The sequence below is a fragment of the Hydra vulgaris genome, chromosome 08 (genome assembly GCF_038396675.1).
Source record: "Hydra vulgaris chromosome 08, alternate assembly HydraT2T_AEP".
NCBI classification, from domain to species: domain Eukaryota; kingdom Metazoa; phylum Cnidaria; class Hydrozoa; order Anthoathecata; family Hydridae; genus Hydra; species Hydra vulgaris.
In genome coordinates, this window is record NC_088927.1 from 45,359,056 (window position 1) to 45,373,609 (window position 14,554).

General features: G+C 27.6%; 1 protein-coding gene across 5 annotated transcripts in view; it reads left to right on the plus strand.

Moving 5' to 3' along the window:
- Positions 1-14,554, plus strand: part of LOC136083885 (TNF receptor-associated factor 3-like) — a 105,055-nt gene that overhangs the window by 11,077 nt on the left and 79,424 nt on the right. For 4 of the 5 annotated variants that reach the window (XM_065803804.1, XM_065803802.1, XM_065803800.1 and 1 more), the window contains one exon: positions 11,585-11,749. The exons of the other annotated variant lie outside the window; for it this stretch is intronic. In XM_065803804.1, the coding sequence (XP_065659876.1) occupies positions 11,585-11,749 (165 nt within the window). The remainder of the gene's footprint in view (positions 1-11,584; positions 11,750-14,554) is intronic. 5 annotated transcript variants of the gene reach the window in all.

The following is a 14,554-nucleotide window of genomic DNA, read 5'->3' on the forward strand; positions in this document are numbered from 1 at the left end:
CAATAAAAGCTCATAAGTAATCATTAAAAAAATTTAAGATTCTAAAAAAGAAATATGAATTTAAAAAAATTAGCAATTAACATTCTTTCATAAAAACATCATTAAAGTAATTTGAAAATCATCATGCACTTACTATCAACTATTATTTATTTATACAACATAATATTATATAACAAAAAAAAAAAAATTGCAATGAAATTATTTTTTAAACTATGTTGTTAAAAATTTTAGAAATATTATATATAACTATTATAAAAGTTATAATAAAACATAATGATAATAAAAATAACAAAAATTAAAAAAATATATATTTATCATAAAAAAAACTAATTTTTAACGCAATAATTTATTTAATAAATGTGCACATTTTTTATTTTATACAAGAAAGTAAAGTTAACTTTTTGAGAAAGATTCTTTAAAATCATATACATAGTTGGCTTACCACATCACATCATTAAGTCAAGTACATAGAACAACCCCATCATTGACTGGTAGACATGCAACCTTTCTTTTAATATCTACCTTATTTACAGTTTTTCTTTTGCCAATGTGAGACTTACATAAAAAATAAATTCCAACCATCTTTGAATCAAATGGATCAGGAAAGTAATTTCTTAACAGACTATTGTAGAACATTTTACAAATAAAAGTAGTCATATCTAAAATACTTGTAATAAAAACAATTTTTCCGAAATGGAGAAGAAAACAATTGTCTTTTTCATATGTAGAAATTTTGGTCTTGATATCCTTTGAAAAGTTTATTGAATTATTTATTTTAAACTCATGAATACGTTTCACAACTTGAGATATAGGGTTATTTGCTTGACGAATAAATCTTTTTAACGAATTTAAATAATTTTCAAAAGGAAAGCAAGAAATTTGATCTAAATTACATCCAAAGTTTGAAACATCGTTATGCAAGTGAATAAGTCAGTGTACATTATATGAACAAAAAGAATTGCTATACAACTCCCTACTACTTGCAACAAAATAGACAAGTAATTTATGACCATATTCCAAATGGCCATTTCTGTAATCTTGATTTTCCTCAAGCATAATTCTTATTGCAACAGATAAAGATAAAAAATTAATATAAATTGGTGAACTAACAGTTCCTTTAAGGGCTATTATTCCAGTATATGTCAAGAAAAGTCTGAACACAGTTGCCTTCCATCTTCGTAGATTGCTTAGCCCACGTGGCTTGCGTGCGAATTCTGAAGGCATTTTTCCATAATGCAATAAAATAGTGTCAGAGACTACATTTAACTGATTAGATGATATGCAACAAAAACGAGGGCCTTCTTTTAAGTATAGAAGCAATCTTTTAACAACTCCTAAGCAAACTAAATGCATATAGTCCAAACAAAAATCTTTGATGCATTGAACACTGGAGTGGATTAAAGGACTAACAAGTAACTGATGTCCTGTATAAGCTATCTATTTAAAATCCTGGTCTACCCTTGGTTCGCAATCAAAATCGTGAAAAACTATTCGATTTTCTATATTTACTCCATGAACTTTACATCTTTCACATGCATCATAACCAGTATGACCCTTAATTCCCTTTAAAAACTGACGTGTTTGAGCATCACAAATAAATCCTTTAATATTTACATTAAATTTTTTGCCATTATAGTGTAAACCAAAAACCTCCAAATTACGATACTCGTCTAAAAAATCTTTTAAAAATTCCTCACAACTGTCAGGTTTGGAACTACCACAGTAAAGAGCTACAACAAATGGACTGGCAAGTTGAAAAGATGCAAGGATAGGCCAAAGTTGAGTGTTTGGTGATTTGAACAATGGTATACCATCTACGTTAATCAATAGATTAATTGTCTTCAAAGAATTATTATCATGAGATGAAAACTCTTCTAACTTACTTTTTATTAAACTTTTTAAACCTATGTAAAAATAATCACCACCACATTTTTGTTTTAGAGGAACTTTTCTTGGTGTGCTTAATAAGGTTCTTGAATCTTTAGGCAATTCTTTGTGACCATGATTTCTTAATATTAGCAAAATATGATTTGTTGCTGCCATTGTAAGGTGATGTTCACATGCCCAAGATGCAAGTTATTTTTATTGTCAACATCATTGTTTTCTGAGATATAAATGCTATTTACATCGCTAAAAATGGAAGATGAGGGTGAAACCTTGCCATTTAAATCCAGTCTTCCTTTAACTATTTCAACTTCTTCGTCAACTATTTCAACTTCTTCTTTATCGGATGGTGAATCCAATAAAATGGTCTCTTTACAAGAGTTGTGACAATAATTAAGAACTTCCAACTGGGTTTCATAGTTTCTTCGCCAGAGTCTTAAATAGTTTGCGTTAGACATTTCAGATATAAATTTTTATTATCTAAATAGATCATTATTAAAATAAACATTAAACTTATATAAGACTTATTTAACTGAATTAAGTTAATTAATAATAACTAGGTTAATCAAGTTTTAAAATACTCCGAAAAATTTAAAAAGTTAGAAAATGACTTAAAACGATAAATAACCCCCAAAAAAACGAAAATTAAATAACGACCAGCTCGAGCGGACTTTTTTAATTAACTGAGTATACTCTTTTAATTAAAAATGTCCGCTCGAGCTGGTCGTTATTTAATTTTTTACTCATTTTTTACTCATTTTTTACACTTACGTATAAATTTACTATTTTTTACTTAAATTTGCACATACTTTACTCATTTTTACTCACATTTATTATAATAAATGTGAGTAAAAATGAGTAAAGTATGTGTAAATTTAAGTAAAAAATAGTAAATTTATACGTAAGTGTAAAAAATGAGTAAAAAATATGTTAATTTATACGTAACGTTACGTATAAATTTATACGTAACGTTACGTATAAATTTACACATTTTTTACTCATTTTTTGTGTATACACATTTTAAAAGACGTCTCAAAGACGTCTAAAAGACGTCACTAGGACGTCTAAACAAAGACGTTCTGTGAGGACGTCTTTGAGACGTCATAATTTGGTCGGAGACGTCGCGACCTAATTAAGACGTCCATAGGACGTCACTTTGACATCTGTGCACGCTGGGTTGTAATTGTAATTGTAAAAATTAAATACAATTACACATTACAATACAATAATATTGTATTGTAATATTACAGAAACAATAAAAAAATTTAATTTTGGTATTGTATTGCTGTGATGAAAAACAATTACAATAAGTATTGTATTGTTTTTTTTCTAACAATACAATAAAATTCGAAAAATTTGTTTTGTATTGTTTTAATGAAACAAAATTACAATAACTATTGTATTGTATTGATGAAAACAATTACAATAACTATTGTAGTGTATTACTTAACATTAAAGTAGAAAAGCTAACGTATTTTAACGTATTTATATTCATCTCTGACGAACTTACTATTATTTTTGTTATTTTTTATTTACGGATTTCCAATATATTGCAAATTTTATCATTTACATATTTAGATTTCGAATTACCTATCTTGTTATTAATTTGATGAGTATTTTGTAGTTTATTACTGTAAAATATTCTGTAGTTTTTAAACTTAAAGAAAACTATTCACTTCATCTTTATTATTTATTTTACCTTTCTCAGGATGTATTTTATGTTAAATCGCTGTCTTAGGTCTGCCGAATCCCTTTTATTTGCAAAAAAATTGGTGGTTTCCTTTTTTTTGATCCCGTTGACTTTGATTTTCAATATTTAAATTTACCCAATTTACCATTCTGGCACCCTTTCCCTCTCTCATTATGTTTCAGTAAAATAGAATCAATCATTAAATATTAGTTGTACCCTATTTCAAGGGTACAAGGGCATATAGTCGGCAACTGGACTATTAAAACATTTACTATATTTTGACACTAAAATAATTTTTTTTATCACAATATATTGCTATTTTATAACAAAGACGAATTACAATACAATATTTATTGTTATTGTAATGGGTCATTACAGTACATTTTTTTCAGATATTATAACTGTTTTATAAAGATGAATTGCAATACAATATTTATTGTTATAGTATTACAGAATTACAATAGTTGTAAATTACAAGTATTGTTATTGTTTCTAAATTAAGCTAATACAATAACAATAATTATTGTTACTGTTATTGTTTTCATTACAATTACAATAGTCCTAACCCTAGGTTAATGCATTTTTTCAAAAGATTTTAACTAAGTTCATGTTAACGCCAATGAGCGAAAGTTATTCAAAGACTCCAAAAAGTTTTTTTTAGATGCAATATTAAGGGTAGTAAAAATGTTTTGAAAATTATATTAAAAAAATAAACGTTTTTTTTAATATTAAAAAAACCTGACGCAAAAAAAAACTATAACATCTACAGCTCTTGTTTGGACATAAAATGCTTAAAAAATCATGCTAATTCCAAATAAAAGTATTCAAATAATTTCTAAATTGCCTTAACTACGCCAAGTAGCTTCAGTGCTAGTAATGTCTGTTTAAAAATATAAATAGTATGTTATTTTACGATTAAAAATATTTTCTCTAAGAATTGTTATTCTGTTAAGTTCTCATCACATTAATGATTCAAAATTTGATTACAACAAAATCCTGCAGAGCTGTAATTTTTTATTGGATTTCTTTGTTAGAAATTTTTTAGTGTTTAGTTTAATTTCAGAAACAACAAAATATTATTTTACATCTTCAGGTTTTAATATTAGAAGGTGGACCATTTAGAGTTGAAGAAAAAGTTTTAGAGTTTGGATGACACAAGTTGACTTTGTTTAAATTGGTTTTTATTTTATAATATTGGATGAGGTCACCTCCAATTCGTCTTTCTATTCGAGACTTTCTAGTCTTAATCTAGATAAATGTTCTTCATATGACTTGTGCTTGAAAGCTGGTAGCTTTATGCTGACCTTTTTCAAGTTTTTTTACTTCATTTTTTAAATGTTGATTCCAGACTGGTGCACAAATTTCTAATTCAGGTCTAACATAAGTTGTATATAGTTTAGTAAATGAGTCATTTGACCAGAATTTAAATGTCTGCTTTAGTGTACCTAGTTTTAAATGAGCTTTATTGGTTATTGTTATATTTTTCCACTTCTTCTCATAATGCAATTTGTTTTAAATTGATTCTCATAATACAATCTGCTTTAATCGATTACAACCACTTCTTCTCGAATCATTCTGTAAATGCTGAATTAAAAGGATGTCAAATGATATACATAAGTAATTATTCTCAAAAATCAGAATATTCACAAAATTGTATAAGTTACCTCCTATCCCATACAAATAATATACAATAAATATCTACATATTATTGCCGAACTTAATCTTTTTAGAAGTGTTAGTAGTGCCCCATCGAGCGTGTTTGACACGGAACTCTTGGCAGCCATTGCAATCGAGGTAGTTTCGAGAAAGTGTTGCAGTATACTTTATCGTAAGTAAACGTGAACCAAAGTGTATGAAAATATCTAACGTACATAAACTTTAAATTAAGTAATGTTAAAACATACATCTGTATCAAGTTTTGGAGTTTGACTTTCACTTAAAAATTGCATTGCGTCAAGCTCTCCTTAATTTTGATCTACAGCATTTATTTACGTTAAAAAAATCATTATATAGTTTTAAAAACTTTCGATTATCAACTTGCCAGGGTGGTCGAGTAGAAAGCGCGCCGAGCTTATTAAACAAATAAGCCGTTTTTCGAACCCTATCGCTGTTTACTTTTTTTTTATATATAATTTCAAATATAAAATACTTTTGAAGTTTTATAGAGATTTTAAACAAACATATGTAACGATATTATATACTTTAATAAACGAAAAGTTTTTAAAAAAGCTAAAGTTTCTTAAAAATATCAAAACACCGAGAGAAAAAAAATGTTGCGTATGTGTCATGATCAAGATGCTTATGTTATTAAAGTGCTCAGTGAATTAGTCCTAATAAGCTGTGGATGGTCTGAAATAAAAATTATCTGAAACTTATTAAAGAAAAAACCTAATAAGATAATCCTGCTACTCCAGAAGGTGCTGCTGTGGAAGCAAAAAAAAAAGCCCGTAGCTAGAAAAAACATTTAAAACTTTCTTTTGATATTTAAAAATTTTTTTGGTACCTTGATTATTGGCCTAAACTGCTTTGCAGAACTTTTATACAAAGGTAATCCTTCAACGTTTATTAGCACTTCAACTATTGTGGAGATATAAGATGCTGGAGTGCGACTTGCCAATAACATTGCAAAGTGGCTTTCAATACCTACATAAAAGTAAAAGTCTTTGTTACCAAAACAATCGCTCATTTATCGAATGTCAGCACATGGTTTTGTTTGAAATGATGTTCTAACATTTTAAGGTAAAGCATGATATAGAGATAAAATTCTTAATAAATTGGTCAAGCTATTTTGACAAATATTGTGCTTCAGTTTCCATTCAAAAAGTGGTTCTTTAATGCACGGTGTTCTTTTAATTTCCTCATATTCCTTTTCATCACTAGTTTCTGATGTAAAGTATGTTATATTTGTATTGCTGTGTACCTGATCATCAGAATATGATGAAAAATAATCGAACCCTTCATTAGTAATGTCATTTACACTTATCTCATTATATTTAATATCGCATGAATCATATTTCTCATTATTAATCATATTAAAAGTACCATCTATTACCTTATTTGTTTTTAAAATTGACACAATGGTTGTAGTGTTATTTGTAACATTAATCTGTGTTACAACGTTTTCCAGACTAATAGCATCTTCAATATCCTGAAAAACTTGTTTAGCAGCTCTTGTAACAGATTATTTTGACCAGCAATTTGAATTACTTCATTTCATAGCAAGTTCCAAACCGGAAAAAACAAAAACCTAGCTAATAACAAGAAGAATGAAAACATATATCTTTATATATATATATATATATATATATATATATATATATATATATATATATATATATATATATATATATATATATATATATATATGTATATATATATATATTTATATATATATATATATATATATATATATATATATATATTATTTATATATAAATATGTACATATATATATATATATATATATATATATATATATATATATATATATATATATATATATATATATATATATATATAAATATGTATATATATAAACTTGAAATATGATATTTAACCAAATAAGTTCAAAAATAGTCAGAACAGTGAAACAAATTGAAAATCCAGTAATTTTTTTTTCTCACAATGTTTTTATTAAAAACAATATAATTACCAAACAAACTTACCAATACAAAATATTTTTTATATAAATTAAAACTATTAGCACTAAAGGCCTTTCAAATAATTTTCAGTAGTCATATATATATATATGTATATATATATATATATATATATATATATATATATATATATATATATATATATATATATATATATATATATATATACATATATTATGTTAGTGTATTCCACAAATAGAGTCTATAATGTTCTTAAAGAAAGAGCAGTAATAAACGTAAGTAAAAGAACAAAGAATAAAGTAAGTAAAAGAACAGAGCAGTAATAAATTAGTAAAAATATTTATCTTTCTTTGACCTTTTACAAACTGTTTTTTCTTCGATAGGATCATCAGGAGATTTCATGATGATCATATCAGGAATTCATAAAGTTATTTCATTTATATTTATATAATATATCTGTAATAAAAACCATATTATTATACATATTAATTATTTATATATATTAGTTAAAACACCTATTTAGCTTTTCTCTCAAAATACTAACTTTGCCGTTAATGATTTAAAGACTTCAGAAAACTGATGATACAATGACAGACTTCCTAAAGAACCACCAACTGGTGCGACTTGGAGTCAAATAGAAAAACCAGATAACTTTATTTTCTAAACACATTGTCATTAATAAAAAGCATACTCATTGTCATTGTCAATGATATTGAAAACACTCATTATCATTAAAAAAGATATATTAGCGACAAGCCCTTGTTGCTAACTTTAGCAGAAATGTTTTTAATTTTACAATCATTTTAAAATTAAAAAGGTTTTATTAGCTACAAGTATAAATAATATTTATACTTGTAGCTAATAAATCCTTGCCATTGAAAAAACTAAAACATTAAGTTAAAAGATTAAATTTAAAACACCTTTAAATATATCTAACTAAGAAAAATGTGCAACATATCTTAAGTTATGTTAAAATATTGTGATGTATTGAGAGCATTAAAATGAATGTTTTAATCACGCTTAACGTTAAATCTAAACTGCGCAGTTTAGAAGTTAAGTAACAATATTGCTTTTTTTAACAACAAGCCAGTTTTGGATACGTTGGCCGATGTAATTAATATATTCACAAAATTGGCACAATATAAATGCGAATCTTGGGCGAATATAAATGCGAATATTTGGCACAATATAAATGCGAATATTTCCCCATATAAACCATATCGGAGCAATTAGCGCTAATATTGCTTGCTACTAGAGTACCTCTGCTTTTTAGGTTTCTTTAAGTTCCTCTCTCCTAACCTCAACTGACATAATGCTCATATTACACCGAAGCAAAGAAGACAATTCATTTAAATCTTTTATCATTATAAAATCTAATAATTTTATTTTTATCAGCACTGTTACTCATTTTAAGGAAAAATGACTTTTTTGAAAAAATTTGGATGAAAAATAAAAGAGCTTGTGGGATTTATCTTCAAATTTTTTTGTCAGTTTCTCAGGATAGTTATCTCAGTTCCTAAAAGTCATTTTTATGGGGATGGGAGGGGGAAGGTGAATGGGGTTTTTTACAAAAAGGAGTGCCCCATAGCTCCACCTATTCTGATGTGAACTTTTAAAACTTTTTGTTTAATTGAATATCTGGATAATAAAAACTTTTAACAAAGTCCTTTTTTTTCCCAAACTTTTTCAATCTTGGAAGCAAAACAAGAACTGGGTAAAACTTGTCGAAAAAAGCTTTTTATTTGTTGCTGTTCATACTAACAATAAACTGATAGAACTGTAATGCCAACATATGGAAGAAGATGTTTCAGTGGACATTTTAACACATAAAGATAATGTCTGCACTTGTGTTTTTTAAAATTTTGATTCGATATCTTACTGTTTACCATCAGCTCTTTCTTTATTGTTCCCATTTTTCAGAAAAAGTTAAAATATATATCTTTATATATACTATATTCGAAATCAAAAAATAAGAAAAGATTTTTATACTTAAACATTTGCCACAGGTGCAAAACAGATAAAATAGAAAATAATTATAATTGCGAAAGTTATTTAAAACAATTTAACTATATCCTCCAAAGACATTATCAATACTCTTGTTTTGCAAAAATATTTTTTTTCCTATGTTCACATACGTGGATTCTAATAAAAATTTAAAAAATTTACAAAAAAAAGTTTGGTTTTAAATGAACAAGTAAATTAGGTTATAAAGCTACACTGTAGACTATAGCTCTGCACGTTTTCTATGAAAAGATTCAATACATTAATTAGACTTTTTTAATAGAAAACACAAAGTCAAAAGTCAAAAGTAAAATTTAACACTTCTACACACTAAAAATTTTTAGTTAAGGAAGGATATGTGATATACCCTTAGTAAGGTCTAGTTTTCTACCTTATATGGTAGAAAATTATACCTTTAAGTTAGAAAACTGTATGACAAATAATTGTTTTTAATATAATTTTCTACCCTAAACAGTAGAAAATTATATCTTACTAAAGTTATATTACATATCCTACCCTAAGGTAGAAGTTTCTACCTTTATTTTTTAGTGTGTAAGAAACAAAATAAAATTTTTTTCAGAACTGTGGGCCCTTCAGAGTGTTCTAAGCTTCTCAGCGGACTTTTTTTAAATTGATTTTCCGGACAACCTAATATATATATATATATATATATATATATATATATATATATATATATATATATATATATATATATATATATATATATATATATATATATATATATATATATATATATATATATATATATATATATATATATATATATATATATATATATATATAGAGAGAGAGAGAGAGAGAGAGAGAGAGAGAGAGAGAGAGAGAGAGAGAGAGAGAGAGAGAGAGAGAGAGTGTAAAGTATGTATATATATATATGAAAAGAAATCTTTGTTTTTTAGTTGTAAATATGGCTGTGTTTTTTTTATTATGTTAAATTCTTTATAAACCAAAGTAATAGTAAATCTGATTTTATTATTATTATTATTATTATTATTATTATTATTATTTGTTTATTTTTATTCGTCTTCAAGCTCTCGTTAGATTTTTCTATGAAACAGTGTGATAAAAAGAGTTTAAATAGCAAAAATCACATAAATGGTTTTTCACAAATTTTACAAGGCTGTGCAAAGTTAGCCAAAACCCCGATTTACTTAGAACGTAATTAAGAAACCCATGAAAAATCCTTCTTAAATAATTAATAACAAATTCTTATATTAAAAGTTTTTAGTTAGACTAGAGAAAAATTATGGCAGTTTTTATAAATATTGGAGAAGTTTAAAGCCAGTTTTTAGAAACACAAAGCAAAAAATTTAAAATTTTTGCGTAAATTTACCCAGTGTTACGGTATGGCTTGAGTTTAAGTTTTCCCTTTGCATAAGCTCAAGTGTAATTTCAGATTTTAAGTAAGACCTTAAATACTACAGTTTGCTTCTTGCATTCCTCCTTAGAAATCTCAATATATTTTAAAGAAACTTATCTTGTGTTACGCATTTATCATGTTTCAAATCAGATTTTATTACTCTTTTAATAGAGTTTTGTTCCATAGTTTTACTGAGCAATTTCTCCTAGGTATTTTTAAAAAGATAAGGAAAAAAAAATTACTAAACATATTTGGAAGAAAACGCTTTTAAAAAAAGTAGCATTAACAAAAAGTAAGCAGCAATAAAAAAAAGCTTCAACAGTTAACGTTATTTTCTATCTATATATATAAAGGGCAATGTGTGTGTGTGTTTGTTTGTTTGTTCTCTATAGAAATCCAAACCGCCGGACCGATCTCGATGAAATTTGGCATGGGGGTAGTCCTCGAGGGGGAGAAGGTTCTTAGCTGGGTTTTGACCCCGTACCCCGATCCCCGGGGTCAAGGGGGACCATTTTTTGGGCCGATTTTTTAGGCCCATTTTTGGGCCCATTTTAGTGTACAGATATCAGGAAAGCCAGTTTAAATATTGGCCCGGGCAACGCCGGGTAACTCCAGCTATATATATAAAGGGCAATGTGTGTTTGTGTGTGTTTGTTTGTTTGTCTTCTCTTCTATATATATAAAGGGCAATGTGTGTGTGTGTTTGTTTGTTTGTTCTGTATAGAAATCCAAACCGCCCGACCGATCTCGATGAAATTTGGCATGGGGGTAGTCCTCGAGGAGGAGAAGGTTCTTAGCTGGGTTTTGACCCCGTACCCCAACCCCCGGGGTCAAGGGGGCCCAAAAATAGGCCCCCTTGACCCCGGGATCAGAGGGGACCATTTTTTGGGCCCATTTTTGTGTACAGATATCAGGTAAGCCAGTTTAAATATTGGCCCGGGCAACGCCGGGTAACTCATGCTAGTTCTAATATATTTGAAATTAATTTAAATATACTTTTCTGTTTAAGAACCATTTAACCTCTTGTGAATATCAAGAGGTAAAATGCCTCAATGAACAATGCTCTACTACACTTTTGCGTAAAGAACTAAGTGACCACATGGAAAAGCATTGCATTTATCGTTTGGTTACCTGTCAATATTGCAAACAAAAGATTATTTTTTGTGACATTCAAGTAAAACCATTCCTTATTTTATTTATTTTTTATTCTGTTTTTAGTTTGTTTTTTTATGAAGTAGAATTACCTTTACTTATTTAAATTAAACGAGCGGGTTTAGACATCTCTTTGACCTCTATACCAAGTCTTATATATGTCACAAGTCCGTAGTACGCCATTAAGATGTCCTGCTGGCGTTCTGTGTCAGCTAGGAAAAAATTTGTGTGTTTGTGACAACAGTATTTTAATATTTTACTATAAATTCATTAAAGTAGGGTCATTCTTTTTGCTAACATCTTTTGACATTGAAGACGTAAATATCAGTCTTTCTTACTTTTATTAAAAAAAGCAATTAAGAAAGAATGATACTTACGTCTTTTGAAATTCACTACCCACTTTATCTGAATAAACAGTAAAAATCCCTTAATAATTATAGTTTTTACATCACCATAAAGGTTTCACAATAAAACTTCGTAGATTAAACGAATGCTAGCTGAAACTTGTCACTATGTTAACCTTGAAACTCCTATCAATATATAGCATGCTATTTTTGAATTACTAATCTAAAAATATAATTTCAGGTTTTGGTAAATATCGACTCACAAGAATTTTTAAGGTTATCCAATATACAAAACAAGGCTTTAAAAATATTTTTCTTTAATCACTGTTATTTCAATCTTGACCAACATTACTTTCTATCTAAAATGCTCAAAATCAAAAATATTTTTCAGCTAATAAATGTCGATTTGTCTTTCATCACAAACAAAAATACTAATTCAGCACATTTACAAATTTTTTATATATTATAGCTTTTCTAGTAAAAAAAACTATGAAAATAATTTTGGCGCAAAAAACTCGATTTTATCCCACTGTGCACCGTTAGGGTTAATCTATTTCAAAATAAATTAACCCTGGGAGTTAAATATTTTTTAAAAATGGCAAAATGGATTAACCAGGGGCTTAACTATTTTTAACCCCCATCGTAATAAATCAACCACTTTTCATTAGAGCAATTCCATTGAGCAAAGTTTTTCGAAAACAAAAATCGGTATGGGCGTGGAAGATTTAATATATAAAACTAAGCACATTAAAAAAAAAATTAAAAAAATATAAAACTGATTCGCGCTTTACCATTTAAAATGGATAAAATTGGGTATTTTTGTGCGAATACATAAACTTTTGTTGAATAAAGCATGTAACAAAAAATGATTTGAATCTAATGTCTAAGGCTTATATTAATGTTGTTTATTATCACTAATAGCAAAGAACATTATTATGAATATTTTACGGATAACCACCCATGTAATATTAGGGTGATAGGGGGTGCTGAACATGATAGTCATAAATTAACACTTTTAAGCATCTTAGACAATAATATAATAAAAGCAAAACAGAAGTTGAACAAAAATAATAATGATCATTATCATTTGCACGACTATTGGCATGACAGTTTGTCCCTGGCAGCAGATGTCTAAGGGGTGCCAAAGAAACGTTACGTAAAAAAATAAGGTCCTTTATTGATATAAAAAAATTTTAAATAATAGGGGCGCCAATTAGGGTTTTTCTTAGGTGACGTGATGCCTCTCCATGCCTCGTGGACCCCCACTCATAAATATCTAAAAAAAAAATTTCTTTATAGATATTACAAAAAAAAAATTAATAAAAAAACAGCGAGTTCTGGCTGCCCCCGCTTCCAGTTAGAAGTTAGTGAAGTTGCGTGGAGAATCCTACCCACTGCTATGATCAATATATAAAAAAAATGTTTTATTTTAGACGTGCCAAATTTCCTAAATAATGCCTTGACCACCCCCAAAACAAGAAAGCAAGGTTTAAAAACGATTTTATTTTTTAACCCTTTTATATTTTTTTACCGTTTTAAAAAAGAAAGAATCAGTTCATTTTCTAATACCTAAACCTTGGAAAACGAATATAAATTTAATTTTATAAATTTATATAAGTAAAGTTCAAATAAATAAATTGTTCTTATTCAATTAATAGTACAAGAGTTACATTTAGCAGTGTTTTTTTAAATGCTTGGAACAATATATTTGCTTTTGGTAACATTTCTATGATTTTCTTTCCTACTCCAATTTTTAGTAAGAATAAAGTTTTGCCTTTTTTTGAGACCATAAACCAGTTTTGATGCTTCGGTTACTGACTTAACTGCACGTTCAACCGACTGAGAGTTATTTGGAAGAAATGTAAGCGGTAAAACCTTTCCCGATTCAAGATCAATCCAGCAGTTACAATCAAAATCAATTTTCATTATCGTTTTGGGTTTAAGCTTAGGAACAAATTCTTTATTTTCCTCATTTAGTTTCCTAATAATGAGTATTCGATCTATGGCTTTGTCGCGATTTACTTTCTCATCATCCATTATCATGCAATAGAGAAAATTCTCCTGTATACAGCAAAATGAATTTCCAGCTAAGTTTTTAAAGACGACTTCTTGAATCTTTTTCTTGCAATTTAGTCAACTCAATCATTTTAAACAGAATTTTTGCTAAATCTTTATAATAACCTGATCGTTTTATAGCAAACCAAATTGGAAAATATACTTGGAATATATACTTTGTTATCATAACCAACTCTGCCAATGGATTTGTTTCTCTAGTATATTTATACATAATGCATAATGCAAGTGTCAACCACCTTGCAAGTTCACAGGTTTTGTCATTGCATATTTTTTTGAAATTTTACCTGTAGATATACCAATGGTGTATTCATACAATTTTGTTTGATCATTACTTAAATCAGAAACAACACGCTCATCCATAAATGACTGAATTTCAGACATTATTGTAGAAAAAACTATTATAGGGA